Source organism: Panthera uncia, chromosome D4 (assembly GCF_023721935.1).
Source record: "Panthera uncia isolate 11264 chromosome D4, Puncia_PCG_1.0, whole genome shotgun sequence".
NCBI classification, from domain to species: domain Eukaryota; kingdom Metazoa; phylum Chordata; class Mammalia; order Carnivora; family Felidae; genus Panthera; species Panthera uncia.
Window position 1 is genome coordinate 61,721,092 of NC_064807.1, and position 17,933 is coordinate 61,739,024.

The 17,933-nt window shown below is 43.5% G+C and overlaps 2 protein-coding genes across 2 annotated transcripts in view; both read right to left on the reverse strand.

The window, feature by feature from the left end:
- GRIN3A (glutamate ionotropic receptor NMDA type subunit 3A) overlaps positions 1-17,933 on the reverse strand; it is a 169,094-nt gene that overhangs the window by 21,257 nt on the left and 129,904 nt on the right. The gene's annotated exons all lie outside the window — the stretch shown is intronic.
- On the reverse strand, positions 3,655-4,857 carry PPP3R2 (protein phosphatase 3 regulatory subunit B, beta). Its single transcript, XM_049635398.1, has one exon. The coding sequence runs from the start codon at positions 4,651-4,653 to the stop codon at positions 4,141-4,143; it is 513 nt and encodes a 170-aa protein (XP_049491355.1). The 5' UTR covers positions 4,654-4,857; the 3' UTR covers positions 3,655-4,140.

Consider the following 17,933-nt stretch of genomic DNA (forward strand, 5'->3'; position numbering starts at 1 on the left):
TATCATATGACTTCACTCATATGAGGACTTTAAGAGACAAAACAGATGAACATAAGGGAAGGGAAACAAAAATAATATAAAAACAGGGAGATAAAACCTAAAAGACTCCTAAATATAGAGAACAAAGAGGGTTGCTGGAGGGGTTGTGGGAGGGGGGATAGGCTAAATGGGTAAGGGGCATTAAGGAATCTACTCCTGAAATCATTGTTGCACCATGTGCTAACTTGGATGTAAATTAAACAATAAATTAAAACACTTTTTTAATCTTTTCTAAAAAAAAAAAAAAAAAAAAAAAAAAAGTGCGTTCCCTTTCCCTCCCCCCCCCCCCCCCGCAATGTGCAGAATGAAAGTGGAGGGGGCTGCTTGCTTCTTGACAGTTCATACCTTTGGTGAAAACTGAGGCTTGATTACATTAATAAGACTATCAGAGGGGCGCCTGGGTGGCTCAGTCGGTTAAGTGTCCGACTTCGGCTCAGGTCATGACCTTGTTGTTCGTGGGTTCGAGCCCTGCATCGGGCTCTGTGTTGACAGCTCAGAGCCTGGAGCCTGCTTCAGATTCTGTTTCTCCCTCTCTCTGTCCCTCCCCCACTTGCTCTCTGTCTGTCTCTCAAAGATAAATAAATGTTAAAAAAAATCAAAAACAAAAAAAGACTATCAGAAATAATCTGAAGTGGGTAAATATAAGAACTATAAAAAATAGGTGGCAATGCGGTGAGGTGGAAAAAGCTCAGTGTTTGGGGTCAGAAAGCCTGGTTTAGGTTCTTGCTTTGCTGTTCACCAGCTGGGAGACCTTGGAGAAGATTCTAGATCTCTCTACAGCATCATCTGTTAAACTGAATGATGGCACCTACTTCACAGTGTTGTTATGACTAAATGATATAATAAATGTAACAATACCTGGGACAGGGGTTCAATAAGTGTTAACTACCATTATCACTCCAAGAAGTTGTACAGAACTAGATTTGTTGGCAACCGACAATTAACAGAAAAATCAGAGTATTCTAACTTGGAAATGAATGTGATCTTTCTTCCCAAATATCCATACAACCAAACACCTATACAGTCAGATCTTTCCAATTGCTGAAGCTAGGAACAGGCTCTTAGTTCAAGGTCATTGCCATAAAGCCCTGATTGAGCAATTAGCTTGTTAATTCTCGCCAGTCCAAAAGCTGAAATATTTTTCCTCTTCTTGTTAAATTTAAACATGTAATCCAACATGTTTCAAACCCTTGGTCATAATTTAAAATTTCTGTATTTTAATGTACACATTGCAGAGTACATAAATAATGTCTCCGAGAGGCCTTCTTGGCTAACACTACCATGCTCGCTTTCCTCATGCAAAGTTTCCTCCACAAAAATCAAATAGGTTGGGCTTGAATGAGAGTCTTTTATTTTTTAAAAAACATTTTAATAGACTATTTGAAGAACAGGCTTACAGAAATGTGTAGAAAGTATAAAACGTTTGCATATATGCATATATCCCTTCTTGCCTACACAGCTTCAGTTAGTAAGCTCTTCAAGGGGTGCATTTCTTTCAAGTGATGGACCAACTTGATAGGTTTATTGTTAACTAAATTGCATCATTTACATTAGGCCCACTCTTTGTGTCGTGCCTTTTATGGACTTTTCCAAAATGGGCAATGTCATATATTCATCATTAGAGTATCATACAGAACAGTTTTGCACTCCTAAATATGCCCTGTGCTCCACCCGTCCATCTTCCTCTCCTTCGGGGCTTCTGGCAACCTCTGACCTGATCTTTTTATCAGAATGAGGGTCTTTCATTTTAACTTTCTCCAGTCAAGAAGTCTTTGTTCCTTCTGCAAATGAGAGGGTGGGAAGGACTATGACATTGCTTCCTTTCTGGATTACACAAATGTTCAGTTAATTTTAGAGTGGTGTGGCTGAGTACTAAGTAAGGGTTCAAAAAGAACCAATAGGCCTCCTGTTTCATATATATATATATATATATATATATATATATATATATACACACACACATATACATATATATATATGTATGTATGTATACACACACACACACACGTATATGAATGGAAGGGAATTAGAATGAACCCATTGTGTTCTAGGCACTTTACATGTTTTATTTATTTTTATTTATTTTTTTAGTAGGCTCTACACCTACTCACAATGCCTAGATCAAGAATCGTATGGTCTACTGACCGAGACAACCATGTTTTATCTTTTCGAATCCTCTAAATAACCATAGGAGGGATCCTTGTTTTAATTAGGAGAAATGACACTGAGAGGTTAAGTAACTTGCTCATGCTCACACAGCTAATAAGTGACTGTCATAAAAACCCAGTTGTAAGTGAATCCAAACCCACTTGTGTCTGAACCTTTGAATGATGTTATCCTGCAACAGGGGTATGACTTATAACACTACAGGGTTGGTACCATTTACTAATCATTAATACATTAGGACCGTACAGGAATTAAGGGAACAAAGAGTCCTATCTTTTGTGGTTCCAAGATAATCTACTAAATAAAAAGTAGGAGAGCCTTTGGCAGATGGGTGCCCTGACAGTAAAATTGTGGACTTATTTTTCTTTTGTTTTTTCAAGACGAGCTACTGTCTTCTTCAAAACATAGGAATAATAATATCTTTCAAATAGATCTTCCTCATCCTGAGCAACATCACCTGAGTTTTGTCCAGTGTAGGGAGAGTATGTCTCATTGTCCTGGTGTTTTGAGACCAGGGGGAGTGTCCACTCTGAGGAAGAGGATTGGTGGGAAGTGGCAGATGCTGGGACCAAGGACAGCATGTTTTCTGAGAACTGACAGTAAGTGGGGCCTTGGAGAGCTGGTAACATCTGGGATACAGGCAGTGGTAGATTTACTGGTACGATGGTTCTCCAAACAGAACAAAACAAAAACCTTTTGCTCCTTTCTGTGGTATACTAGTTCCACCACAACCAATTTCAAACTATCGACATGACATCACTGAACACAGGGGTAGGAAGAGATGCATACACACTGATCCAGTGTGAACAGGCTCTGGTACACCCTTTTGCTGCAGATTTATTAGGGTGTGAGGAATGAAAAGTCCTCCCTTCTCTCAGTTTCCCTGCCAGGCCCCAGGTCTTATGTTTAAAGCTAAGTTTTAGTCAGTGCAGACAGCATTCCCCCTGCCTGCTGCAGAGATATGTTTGCCCATCTCTTCATCTTTTGAGTACCAGGAGCAACACCACTTCAGCATCCCAGGGGAAGCCCGCTGCAGCTGAGATCTTCACTGACTCTGCCTTGTGGGAAGAACGACTCTGAATCTGTCCCCTTCCCTTTAATTGGGGGTTGGCGGGTGTGGTGAGTTTTGGAGGTGAGAGCTTTCTAAGAAGGTCCCTGCCCTGTCTGTCTGGAAGCAACCTTAACCAAACTTAATATTGGGGGCGGGTAGCCCATCCTGAAAGACTGACCACCACTGAGGCTGATAGTTGGGCTGGGCATTCAGTCCAGGCTTAGTATTTCTTGCAAGAGCCCTGAGACCAGCCTCTGGGCAGGAGCTGGAACAATGAGACAGGAGGAGCCCTTCAGACATGCTCAGAGATTTCTGGATGAAGATGGGAAGGGGGCTGCAGCCTGGGAAAGGGAAGGATGGGCTTTCCCTGTCCAGAGAGAGCTGCCTAAAAGGTGCTCAGCCAAGAGAAATATATTTATTCCTGTTGCCACAATAGGAAGTTAACAATCTGTCAAAGAATACCTGGATACCACAGATAAATGAAAGCAGTTCACCTAACACCTGACTGAAATTGTGCAGTTTTCTCCCCTATGTACAAGCATGAGAAGTAGAGGCAAAGAAGTGTATATATTCTTATTTTTGAAGTTTTCAACTTCTTCTGGACTCTTTATAGTTTGGTTTCTGGATCAAAGCAAAGAAAAAGACGTTTATAAAAGCCATTTGTTTTTCTTTCCCCACCACGCTCCTCTGGGGTGTTACCCTGAATCACTGAGAGAAGAATTAATAACACTGAGCTGGTCATGAGGTTCACGTTAGACAATGTGGCTTCACAAAGAGAAACACTTCCAAATAAGTCAAGAGAGACAGGTGCTGGGCTGCCTGGAGCTGATCTTGAAAGAGACAGGTTAAGTGAGAGTTGGTGGGTGGTGCTCTTAAAAAAAGGCTCACACAATTACCACCAACTTCTTGTGGACCTCCAGGTTTCCAACCACCGCACTGAATTCCTCGAAGGATATTCTCCCGTCGCCATCCCTGTCCAGGATGATGATGGTTTTGTCCACGATCTGCTGTAACTGCCAGTCTTGCAGGTTGTTCCCCACCATCATCTTCAGCACCTGGAACAGCTCCCCGTTGGAAATGTAGCCGTCTTTATCCATGTCATAGATGCTGAAGGCAAACCTCAACTTCTGCTCCTCGTCCCCCCTGACGCTGAACTGGGAGGTCCCCACGACGAACTCCTCAAAGTCCACCTCTCCATTGCCGTTGGTGTCGAAGATGTCGATCACTCGCTGCACCAACGGGTTCTGCCGCAGCTCGGGCAGGGACAAGAACTCGTCCACGCTCAGAGAGCCTGAACAGTCCAAGTCCAGCTTCTTAAACCTCTTGCTCAGCCTTTTAATTTCATCGTGGTTGAAGTGGGAGCACATCTCCGTCGGGTAACTAGCTTCATTTCCCATCGTGGATGCAGGCACCCGTTCTCAGGGGCGGTGGGCGCGGGCGGGTTCAGGCTGGACAGTTGCGCGGTGGGAGGGCTCGGCTGGCTTGGAGGGCTCGAGGGACACCCACGACCAGACGGAACAGGGAGGGAGCGGGGAGGGGACACGGAGCGGAGGGGGAGAAGCCAGGAGGATGGGTAGGAGAGAGTGGAGGGTGGAGCAGGGTGGGGATAGGTATGGGGGTTTGGGGGGGGGTGGTGGATGGATGCCCAGCACAGCAAGGCTGAGAGGATGCCACGCCCTCCTTCCTTCCCTCCACCACTGGTGGTTTTCTCCCTAGCCCCCTTGCTAGTATTTTATCTTCTCACTTTCTCTCTTTTCCTTAGAAAGTAAATTCCAATGGGGCAGTATCCCCAGCACAGGGCCTGACATGCAGTATGTACTTAATAAACATACATATCAAATAAATGAATGAGCAGCAGTCAAGGGCTCTTTATGCAAGCCTCGTGTAAGGTCTAAATGAGATGATACATCAAAGTCTTGGTGGTTATACATACTTCCTAAATTCTCCGGGGGAGGGGAAGCCACAATTGACATCCTTCCTACGGTGGTCACTGACCTGTTTCAGGACATGGGGTTCAGGGTCTTTGTAAGAGACCACCCAGATGTCACACGTAATTTCTCACATGGATCACTTATAGGCAGTAACATATTCCTGAGGAGTACACACAATGCTGAACTCAGGGCATTTTTCAAGAAGACACAGTTCCCAAGAATACAGCCTTGGTCGTTCTATTACTTGGAATCTGTCATCTTGGCCTTCATCTTTGTTGAACTGGTGCCTGGTGGCTCTCCTGCTTTGGGAATGGCTGTAATGTGCCCAGAGAAGCCTTTTGCAGGTTTTGAGAGTGACAGTGGCCCTTACACTGTCTCTTTTCCTTTTGCTTAAACTGGATTTGTCCTTTCTGTTAAAGATTAATCTCACACGCTGCCTCTCCCTCCCCATATTCCTTTTTCCTTTAGGAGCACATCAGTTATCCCCAATGCATAAGAAATAAACATGATTCCAGAGCAAATTCGATTCAAAGGGACTAGGGGGAACCCCAGGCCACTAAATCAAACTGAAGGGGGCAAACATTCACTTAAAAAATGTTAGCATCTCCTTTGTGCTTTAAGTAAAGCCAAAATAACACTCTAGAGGCAAGCATGCTTAAACTGGCACAAACAAAGCCATGGGATGGATACCTCACCACAATATCTAGACAGCTTAAGGAAAAGAAAGAAAAGGTCTGTAGGCTAAAATATTTAACTTACTAAATTATTATCCCAACTGATTGAATTAACTACATCTGAAAGAAACATGATAGGGTGGAAAAAAAAAAATCTAAGACAGAACAACCCAGCATCAGATCTGAAAACTGCCCACTTAGTAGCAGTAAATCCTTACACCCTGAAAAACATCAGTTTTCCCATCTGTAAAATGGGGCTAATAATACATTTTGTACAGCTGGATGAGGATTAAAGCTGATATTACCCAAAATGATAAAACATTATCGTTATTATTATTATTATTATTATTACTAATTTCAGTACTATTTAGCCTGCAGGTAGAGATGAGGTCTTAAAGAACAGCGGCGGCCTGGGCACTCATGTGTATGGATGTCATTTGATGAGCACCCTTGCGCGCCTTTTACAGTATGCTACTCACTGCTCTCACACTTTATCAGCAGCAACTTTGGCTTCTCTGGTTCAGCACACTCCTTGAGGACTGCCTGCAGACCTCCTATCGCAGGCTAGAGGAACACAGCGACCGACCTCACTGGCCCATCAAGCACCCTTACAGAGCCCTCACCAACTTTCCCCTGGTGGGCATCACTTGGAAAGGAGTTATTCGTGTGGGAAACTTTTAGTAAGCGTATTCCTCTATTCCTCTATGTGTCTTATTAGGAAGTAGTGAGGGGTCGTGGAGAGAGCATAAGAATTCAATAGACCAAGTTCCAGTCTTTGTTCTGCCCCGATTAGCTGTAAGCCCTTAGAGGAGCCATTACTGTCCCAGCCTCCGTGTCCTAAACTGTACAACGGTAATTGTAACTGCCTTCTCCATTGCATGTGGTTATTCTGAGAGGAAGATGATGGAGTGCATGTAGAAATGTTACATAAGAGAAGTATTGTCACAAGAGTTACCTGACGGTCAAACAGACGGTATCAGGAAGATGGTACCACTTCACTAAAATAATTCAGTGTGCACCCAAGAAGTGCCCTACCTGCCTTGCAGAGGATGTAACCTCATGCTGGATCTTAGGTTTTAGTCAATGTGCAGTTGAGTTCCCCACTGCTCCACTGTCCTCGAGCATTATTATGGGGCTCAGTGCCATGGTTTCAATTTTCTCTGGCTGTTATCCTCAGTCATTTTCACTGTTACTCTTTCTGTTTATTACTGTGGAGGGATCTGGACTGTCAGACATTCATTGCAGTAAGTAAATTAAAAGGGTTGACTGATTGTTTTGGAAGAAATCAGGAGCCTGATGGCACTTCCATTTCAGCAAGCCATTTTTTTCCCCCCTCAAACGTTCAGGTAAAGAACTATGAGATGGTTGTGTGCAAAAATAACTGACATTGGGAAATAAAACCAACAGAAATGGAAGTGAGGAGTCCTGTGGCTCACTTAAACCTTCATCTTCCAAGTTAGTCAGGAGAATGGGTTTCTGAGCAGTATCACACAGCCATTCTGGGAGCTTCACAGGTGGTTGTTGACCTTGACCTAGAAGCCTTCACCTATCTGTGATGTTGCCAGTCACCATACTGGCCCATCCTTACAGACTGTGGAACCACTCAGCCCTGAGGTTAAAACCTTTTCTGAGCATCAGATTTCTCATCTGCAAAAAGCAGGAATAATATAATGGTGTCACGGTGTTATTTTAGGTTTAGGTGAGAGAACATCTACAATAATAAAGCCATCTAAATTAGCACACCAAAACACAGTAGGTGCTCAATACCTTTTGTACCCTATCTCCTTTCTTTTCCCTTTCTTCCTTCTTTATTTGCTTTTTCCAAAGCAGATGTTTGGCCCTGGCTATAGGTGTTTATTTTTCACAAAGATGTGACAAACCTTTTTTCAAGTATATATCAAACACCTACTGTGTGCCAGGCCCTGTGCCAGCTAATGGGTCTTTAGTTGGTAAACAAGATACAGTCCCTTGGGAAATATACAGCTTTGCTATTGAGAAATCTACACTTTAATAAATAATGTGACTGCAAGGATGTAGCACTATCTGGCCAGTCTTTTATGTTTATCATGTGTATTCAAAAGGATCAAGGGTATTGTTTGATTTTCTTTTGTAATTCTGGCATGGTGTTTAATATGGGCAATGGTTTTCAATCACCATTTTGCTATTTAACAACTCTGTGATCTTGGGCAGAATTACTTATTTGAATCACTGCCCATCTCTAAAACAAGGACAATGATTGCTAACTCATAGCGTCATTTTCAGGATTAAATGAGATAGAGCACATAAGGAATTAGGCTCAAGGTCTAGCATATAGTAGGCACAAAAATTATAGGTGCTATAATTATTGCCTGCATTAGGTTTGCCTGGAAAATTTTAATAGATTATTTACACAAATGTAAACGCAGCTATACTCATCATTTGTTTTCTCCATGAATGTTTATTGAACACCTACTATATGACAGGCATACAATAGTGATCTAAAGCAGATAATTTTCCAACTGTCTCTGTCCCCATAGAGCTTATAGTTTTGCAGGGAATATGGACATTAACCAAATTACCATGACCAGAAATGTTAAAGGGGTGCCTGCAGTGAGTGTTCCAGGTAAGAGGTAACACAGTAGGAATTTGTGGTGCCACAGGAGTTTACACAATGGGAATTTGATCTGGTCAGAAAGATAAACTAAACCTTTATTGGGGAAGTGATGGTTGAGCTGAAATGTCAAGGATTAGAAGAAATTAACTGGATGTTCTAGGCAGGGATGAGTGTTCCAGGAAGAAGGAACTACATGTACAAAGGCCCTGGGGCAGGAGGAGCATATCAAGTAGGAGACCTTAAAAAAGGCCACTGTGGCCAGAACAGGGAGGTCAAAGGAGAGCATGGTATTAGATGAAGTGAAGAAATGTCTGACTATTCCCTAGACACTGAAGAAAATGCAACATTTATTCAATCATTCCTTACAGGGCATCATGTATCCAATCATGTTTCAACATGTAGAGCATTGAGAGCATTCAGGGATGGTCCCTACTCAAAGCTTACTGACTGCTGAGTGAACTGAGGCATTACAGTTATACTTAATTATAACACAAGATGGAAAAGATGTCATTAGAGGTATAAGGGCCAAGAGCTATAAGAATTCAGAGAATTGAGAAATTGTTGGGAAATTCCTAGCATTCTTGCTGGGAACAAATGGAGGAAGACTTTTCTTTGTAAGAAGTGTTGTTTGATTCTGATGAAGGCAAGGGGGAAAGGTACCCTAACCACACGAGTGGGAAAGGGAGGAGTGGAGTTAGTAGCAACCCACGCAGTGTGGCTGAAGTACTTGAATAAAATATCAAAGTGAAATGGACAGAACCAGATCAACAAGAGTTCTGAACGTTTGGCCAAGACATCTGGTTTCTATAGGATGCAGAAAGAGTAGCTGAAAGCACAGAAGAATGACTGAATCAGAATTTTGTTTTAGAAAGATTAATATCGCACTGTGAAGGGTGAGCTGAACAGGGAAGAGACCGGCAGCTGGGAGAGCAGCTAGCAACCAAGGACCACTACATGTGCTTGTCTGGAAAATGAGAGCTTGTGCTAGGCTCTCGGCTCAACAGCTCAACAGCTAGGCTGAAAGAGGCGCTGGAGATGAAAGGCGAGGTGTATTTGTCTGCTCGGCTGTCACAGCAAAGTATCACAAACCGGGGGCTTAAGCAGAAGTTGATGGTCGCCCAGTTCTGGAGACTAGAAGTCTGAAGTCAAGATGTCAGCAGGACTATGTTCCCTCTGAGAGCCATAGAGGACTCCTCCTTTGCTTATTCTGAGCATCTGCCATTTTAATGGCAATCTTTGGCATCCCTTGGTTTGCAGCTGCATAAATCCAATTCTGCCTCACGGTCATGGTGTTCTCGCTGTGTCTATCTCTACAGAGGAACCGTCTTCTTATAAGGGCATGGGTCATGCTGGATTAAGGAGCCATGCTTCTACAGTATGACCACATCTCAATTTAACTAACCGTGTCTGCAGTGACCCTATTTCCAAACCAGGACTTGTTCTGAGGTACCAGGGGATTAGTTCTTTAGGACCTCAACATGTCTTTTTGGGGGACACAATTCAACCCATTATCACCAGGCCTGAAGTCTTACTAGATAGAAGGATGAAAGGAGGGAGCAGAGGCAAGGCTCCAGATGTGATTGTATGGGCTTCTCTGGCTGACTAGTCCTGTGCTAAGATGTTGCAGGAAGCCATCTATAATGTGTGATAAGAGGGGCACATTTATGGGTCCCTGGGCCAACGATGCTGCCTTATCATCTAGCATGTCCTGAAATCCCACCAATTCCTACAGCTGTATGGGGATAAAGTGTCTTCAGAGGCATTGGATATGACAGAGGAAATGTGAAGGCAATTTGTCACATTGTTAGACTTGGGAACAAAAGTGAGGAACAAAAGATGGCTTTTCTGATAGTTGGCGACACTTCACATCATAGCCACTAGATGGCAATCTTCACACATTTCCAAGCTTTCTGTTTTTTTTCCAAGCGAGAATCTTTAGAGCGTGGAAGCAAATACTTATTAGCACAGGGAATAATTAGGGAGGAGTCTCATTTCATGTGATTCGCCTATAGATTTCAGTGTGTGGAAATCTTAAAAAGTGGAAGGAAGACTCTCTCACAGTAGTAACCAGTTTGAGCACTATTCATACCTTTTGGTTGCATAGGAAATAACTATTCATAAATATTCATGAGTCTATGGAATGTAACCAGGGGAAAAGCAAAAACTGTTAACGGTATTTGGTCCCAGCTATAATTTATGCCCAAGCATCTCTGGTATATAAAGGAGGAGACCCTTATTCTAAGCGCTCTGTTTACTTGGTCATTAGCAAGGGTGAAGAGGGCACTCGCTAGAATTAGTTTTTCCTTGTAGTAAAATTCAAAACTTTTGTCATATATTGTAAGCAGAGAGCAACAGAGAAACAGCCCTACCTTTGTGAAGATGTGGCGTGAGAGGAAAACAACACGGGAGAATGGTAGGTCTCCAGCCTGTCCGCCCAGCAACCGCACTTTGAAAAACCACTGACCACATTTAAAGAAAAAGAGTTCCTGCTGTTGGTTTAAACATCTGATTTCAGTGCATCTTAATGATCTGCATAAACTACCTTCAGGTTTCCCCACTCAAGTCTAGAAGCTGGTTTTGAAGAAAGGAATACTATGATATAATAGCTGGTTAATCCAGCACTTACAAGGTAGAAAATTCCAGAATCATGTCTTTCTCAAGTCCTCCAGTAAAACAGTCTTCAGTTTTATAACGTATGTAACTAATACATAAGAGTCTTTATGTTGGGGTTGTAAGATGCTTGTAATTATGCTTATACTTCCTGACACTGCTTTTTTTGGAGATGGGTCCAAAAGGGAGGGTGCACCAACTGTAATTTCTTGCATGTGCTTGTTATTTACCACATATTTTTTCTTCTGCACACGTAGCTCTATACTTAGGGAAAGAGGAGCGAACATTTATTAAGCTAAGTATTCTTCTGAAAATAGCTCATTAAATATATTCCACTACTTATAAGTAGATTCTACTACTATCTATCCCCAGTTTGGGGGTAAGGATCTGAAGTTTTAGAAGTCGCATGGCTTGCATGGATACACAGTGATGGAGCAGGGCATCAAACCTCAGTATGTCTACTTTTGGAGCTGAAAGTCTTTGTTATTTCAGACTGCCTTCCATAGGGAGATTTTAAAAGATGCCCCTGCTCTCCTGGGGGTAACAGGGGGGCTATGAGGCAGAACACAAGGAAAGGTGGCCATCTATGATTTCAAAATCCCTGAGGAGGGCACCACTAAAAGGGCATAAAGTCGTGTCCATCCAGCATGATTGGGTGCAGTGTCTCTGGAGGATGGGGCCAAATTGCATTGCTTTCCCAGGCCTCAGTGCCTGGCTCATGCTCAGACTGGAAGGTTCCTCCCGCTACAAGGGTTACCTCCTCCAGGAAGCCTTCTCAGATTCCTTCTTCCTCTTCCATGAGTGATTCACAGGCTTGCCTGTGCTACCTCTCTCTTATATCTCCTGCTGCTGCCGCCCCTGTGACGGTGTGGGGTAGGGGGTTTGTTCGCAGATCTGTCTCCCTGCCTCTGGCTTCTGTATTCATCTCTGCATCAGCTGCACCTCGTGCAGGGCTGGCACACAGGAGTTCCGTACATGTTTGCTGATGAATGGCTGGCTGGCTGGCTGGATGAATGAATCCGTTCTGGTAGCAGAGTAAAAGAAAGTGAGGCCTTTCGGAGACTGGCCTCCCTTTCTTCATGTGCAATCCCACTCCACATCATAAAAGGACACACGTAGAGCTTTGTGCTTCTTCAGGTTTCCAGAAAGCACTACCTGGATAGGTTCCATCTGACCTTATGCTTGGCTTAAATATTAAACTTAATTACTTAGGCTATTCCAAGGGAAGCGCTCAGCTGTCAAGGTGGCTCCCGACATACACGGGTTTTCAATTTAAAGCAATCTACAGTCATTAACTCTCCTTGCCTCACCATAACTTTCATCAGATTGAATAGCAGTGACATTTTAAATTGAAAAAGGAAGGGGTAGGGATGAGAGGGGCAGGAGGCTGTTGAGATGTGACCTAGTTGTCAAGAGCAGAACAGACTGCATGGAAACTCACCCCTCCCCCACCCCCATACTATTTCCTTTGGGTTTTTAAAGATAAACTGGAAAGAAAATTGACCAGTATTAAAGCTTCTTCTTCTTCTTTTTAATGTTTATTTATTTTGACAGAGAGAGAGAGAGAGAGAAAGAGAGAGAGAGAGAGAGATAGAGAGCATGACCAGGGGAGGGGCAGAGAGAGATGGAGAGAGAGAATCCCAAGCAGGCTCTGCACTATCAGCACAGAGCCTGGTTGATGTGTGTGTGACTATGAGATCATGACCTGAGCTGAAATCAAGAGTTGGGACATTTGGGGTGCCTGGGTGGCTCAGTTGGTTAAGCATCTCTGACTCTTGGTTTCAGCTCAGGTCGTGATCTCACGGTTCGTGAGTTCAAGCCCCACATCGGGCTCCACGCTGACACGGTGGAGCCTGCTTGGGAATCTCTCTCTCCCCCTCTCTCTGCCTCTCGCCTTCTCACTTTCTCTGTCTCTCTTGAAATAAATAAATAAACATCAACAAATAATAAAAAAAAAAAGAGTTGGGATGCTTAACCGACCGAGCCACCCAGGTACCCCGGCATTGAAGCTTCTTGATGTGACCCATGCAATTTTTTTGGGTTTCAGTGTTCTAGTTGACTAACCCTTTCCTCTTCCCCCACCCCCAAAATTAATAGAAGGAAGAATGTATTTATCATGAGAAAACCCTGTTTTCTCCGTGAACAGTATTAGAAAGTTTTACATGGGATGCACGTTTTGGTGGTCTGGGGTAGTGGTCAGAGATAGAGAGCCCAGACTGGAGGCCAGTCAGTTCCCTGTCCTTCTTCCAGGACCCATCTCTTCAGCTAGTTAAGTCAGGATCCCTCTAAATGTATCAGCTTGAGAAGCACAGCATTCTCTAAGCTGCACAAGCTACGCAGCTCAATCTTAAGGTGAGGAAACAAGCTTAAGAGAACCTAAGTGATTTCCTTATTAGATGATGTTCAGGATTGGGAAGGCCAGGGATGGAGAAATTTCAGGGATGTAGTGAAAGTCAAGTTGAGGATGAGCTCAGGATGGAATGGTGGCAAGTTTCTTATGGCGCACTTTCCTTGGTATTCAGAAACACCGAAAAGTACAATGATTTGCTTTTAGACTGCTCCAAAATTTACTTCTCCTTTTCCTTATACCATGTAATCAAGGCCTCTGAATTCCTGAGATGGAACTCCTTTCATGGCAATGTCCAATTTCCTGCTTAGTATGTATTTGTTTCCCACATATAACAACACAAGGAGACACCTGGATTCAGAGGCAGAAAACCTTATAACAATCCGGGAAGATAGGGCTTTGACCGAGGTTGAGACACGTTAAGTAACTTTTCCAGACATAAAGCTGCTTCCTTGTAGTAATGGCAGAGCTAAGATGTTCTGGCTCCCAAGACCAGTGTTGTTCCAGTGGACCTGGTTGTACTCTCTCCTTTCTGACCAGGGCAAGGCATGAGCTGTCTGCCTGCAGGCTGGATCTCCGTGTTCTGGTACAGAGCTACACATTCTCAGATGGTCAGGCTGCAGGCACTTTCCCCTAGCTATTCCATCCCCATCTTTGTCTGCTACCAGGGGCTGTGCCGTACATTCTTTTGGCCTTCCAGAACACTCTCCACCTTTTCCCACTGGGCTTTGTGCCCTGAGGAGGTCCTCTGTGGACCACATTGACAGGCTCCCTTGACCCAAGGCAGTGGTGGAAAATGAGAAGGTGGGAGGAAACTAAGGTCAGGTATTTATTCTCTGGCCATCTTCCAGCCAGGTCACCATTGGTTGGCTATGTCCCTCACCAAAGGCTATAGCTCCTGTTAGAAAACCCCCTTTGATCCCTTACTCCTGAGTTCTAGGAATGGCTCTCTCCATTTTTTCCCTTGAGCCTAGATGTGGTAATGACTCCTTCACTTCACCTGCTCTGGGACACTGCTATTTCTGTTGGTTTCCTTAACCCATACAATTGCAAATGTCTTCTTGAAAACTCTTCTTGGACTGATTGAGAGTGCTATCCATTCTCTGCCAAGATCACTATTTCCTCTTCCTTCTTTATTGTTTCCAGTTGGTTAAAAGGTAAAACCAATTATTTACTCAATCCATTGAGTAGATGAGACTTTTTTGGGGAGGGCACCTGGGTGGCTCAGTTGGTTGAGCATCCCACTTCGGCTCAGGTCATGATCTCACAACAGCTTGTGAGTTGGAGGCCCGCGTCGGGCTCTGTGCTGACAGCTCAGAGCCTGGAGCCTGCTTCGGATTCTGTGTCTCCCTCTCTCTCTGCCCCTAACCCACTCACATTCTGTCTCTGTCTCTCTCAAAAATAAATACACATTAAAAAAAACATTTTTTTTAAATAAAAGAGACTTTTTTTTTTTTTTTTTTTTTTAATAAAAAGGTATCATTGGGTGCCTGAGTCTCAGGTAAGCATCTGACTTTGGCTCAGGTCATGATTTCGTGGTTCATGAGTTTGAGCCCCACATCAGGTTCTGTGAGAATCCACTTTGGATCTTCTGTCCCCCTCTCTCTCTGCTCTTCCCCCACTGAATCTCAAAAGAAAAAAAGGTATCATTATACACCTTAATAATTTCTTGGAGAATTTTGGGAGTTTGCTAAACTGTGATCTGCTGACTTCCTTTTCCTAGTTTGCAAATAACAGATTTTACAAAACTGTTGCCCTGGAACTCTAAGTTCACTCAGTGACTTTACCAAAAAAATTACATTTTTTTCCTGAGTCAAAGGAAAACGGAGGAATTTAAAGTCTGCCATACGTTTTCCCCAGTGGAACTGATGGACAATAAGTTTACTGTGAGCGTAGGCACAACTGTGCTAGGAGCATCATGAAGAAACATCTGAGGTCATTTAAAGTTCCTTTGAGAATTGCCGGAGTCTGGTGGGCAGAATTGGACGTGCGATTTTCTAGGTGACTCTGGGGGACCAGATAAAGCCCTGAAGTTAAAAAAAAAATGAGTTTATCCTCCAGAGAGACTGCAGCTAGACAGCTCTGGGGTTGTCAAGAGATGGGAGGTGAATAGATCAAAGTCCTCACAGGGGATGAAATACTAATTAATGTCCAATTACCAGAGATAAGAAGAAAATGCAGCTTTCATATAGTGTTACTAGGTGACCATATCGCTTACTAGCCAAAGTAGGTTATTTTTTCGGAGTGAAAGGGTGTTTAATTACTCTGTGGCAACATATGTAGACTAGGACTGGATGTGGAAAATGGAGAGTCGGGCCAGAGATAAACGAAGGAATGTCCTCCTCAAGGGCACCTGTCGGGAGAGGTACCCTGCAGCACTCCTCCCCCTGGGTGGTGAAGGAGGTGGGACACGTTCATTAAACCGCTATTTTATTTACTCCACCCAAGAAGCCCTTGAAGAGATGAAGAAGCTAAGATTGAGCTGAGTTAGTCATTTGCCCCAAGCAAGCTGATGGTAGATGCAGGCTTCTAATCTGGCTTGTTCCATTTCAGGGCTGGTCCTGGTTTCTACACTAGCACAGCCCAGCAATGTACGGCATTTGAGGCAAAAGGTATGGGAAGCAAAGCACTTACGTAAATGCTTCCTTCTTCTGACCTTTTCTGAAAGCTTGGGGAAAAAAAAGCAGGTGGAAATTCATGGATTGAGCCAAGGGAAATCCAGCAGGCAGAGGGCCTTCACAGAGGAGCCCAAGCTCAGCCAATGAGATAAAGACTGGTTTCATTTAATTATATTCTGCCTTTGGGTTCGGTGAGGGAGACATTCTGAAATTCTGTCATAGGTTGTTCAAGACAAATGTGCCGGCTGGTGTACAAGGATACGCACTGCTGTTTAAAAATAATTTTTTTTTAACGTTTATTTATTTTTGAGACAGAGAGAGACAGAGCATGAACAGGGGAGGGGCAGAGAGAGAGGGAGACACAGAATCTGAAACAGGCTCCAGGCTCTGAGCGGTCAGCACAGAGTCCGACGCGGGGCTTGAACTCACGGGCCGCGAGATCATGACCTGAGCCAAAGTCGGACGCTTAACTGACCAAGCCACCCAGGCGCCCCCGCACTGCTGTTTAAATGCACACAGGTGAGCATCATCATATGGCAGTTTGCTACTGCACAGACCAGGATGCACCATACTGCAGAGCACCGTTCCTGAGAAAGAACAGCTCCATGCGTGTTCAGAAGATTCCCCGAGGCTGGGGGTGGCCTGCTTACCTCTACACACACAGAATATTCTTTTTTTTTTTCTTGTCTGAGGTTCCAACTAATGATACACTTCCCTTCCATTCTTCTCAGTCCTACCTCTCTCCTCCTTCCAAATTCAGCTGACCAGGAGAGAGGGCCCAGGGTGGTCTTAACTATAACTTGATCCTGATGTCAGTCTCTTATCCAACTGCTTCTAATTCACTACATCCAGAATTTCCCAAACAGTTCTCTCCTGAATTTGACCTGTTAAAAACCATGGCTGGAAAAAAAAATGTAGTGTATTTTGTATGCATGACCTGAACAGTTTATGGCTTCTAATGACTATTTGTTATTCAAAACTTATCTTTTTACTTGTCCACATGTAATTTGGTTTTGTTCAAAATTGCTGCTAAATTCATAAAAATCCTGGAACATTTATAGTGAAACCTCAAAATCCTTAACAACATAAGTGATCTTGTGGCTACCATATTTGGGCATAGTTCAGTATTTTACAAGCACTATCTACCTTAATTTTCACCATAATCCTATAAAGTAGATATTATCATCCCCAATTTGCAGAAGCTGAGGCTCAGAATGGCCAACTAACATGTCCTGTATCACATAGCCAATAGGGTTCAAATCCAGAACGGTCTCTGAAGCCCATGTTTTGAACCATTATGCTGTACTGTAAAGAATATTAATATTATCTCAGGATGATCCACTGGATCAAAGCTAGGAGGGCGCTTGCAGATGATAAAACCCAAACACCTCATTGTACAGATAAGAAGTGGTTGGGATGAGAGAGGAAGCAACTTTTCCATTTATGGAGTGGGTATGGAATAGGTGAGTGATTGCTTATTTGGCATCCATTCTCCCGTGTCCCTCTTCCTAAGGGAATGCTGCTTTCGTTTAGGTATTCTCTATGTGACCATGTGTTTCAAGGGAAGCCGTCCCATCATCAGTCCTAGGGGATGAGTCATGGTTGGTCTAATCCATCATGATGATTTCATTCTCCCTGCACTGATTGTATATTAATATTTCCATCATTTGCTACTTGTGTCAGGTTTCTTTTTTTTATTTTTAGTTAGTTTATTTATTTATTTATTTTGAGAGAGAGAAGAGAGCAGGGGAAGGGGGGGGGAGAGAGAGAGAGAGAGAGAGAGAGAGAGAGGGAGAATCTTAAGCAGGTTCTGCAACGCCAGTACAGAGCCTGACATGGGGCTCGAACTCAGGAACTGTGAGATCGTGACCTGAGCTGAAATCAAGAGTTGGATGCTGAACTGA

What these genes read in the sequence shown, in the direction of transcription:
- PPP3R2 (XM_049635398.1), bottom strand. Translation starts at nt 4,653, where the DNA reads ATGGGAAATGAAGCTAGTTACCCGACGGAGATGTGCTCCCACTTCAAC.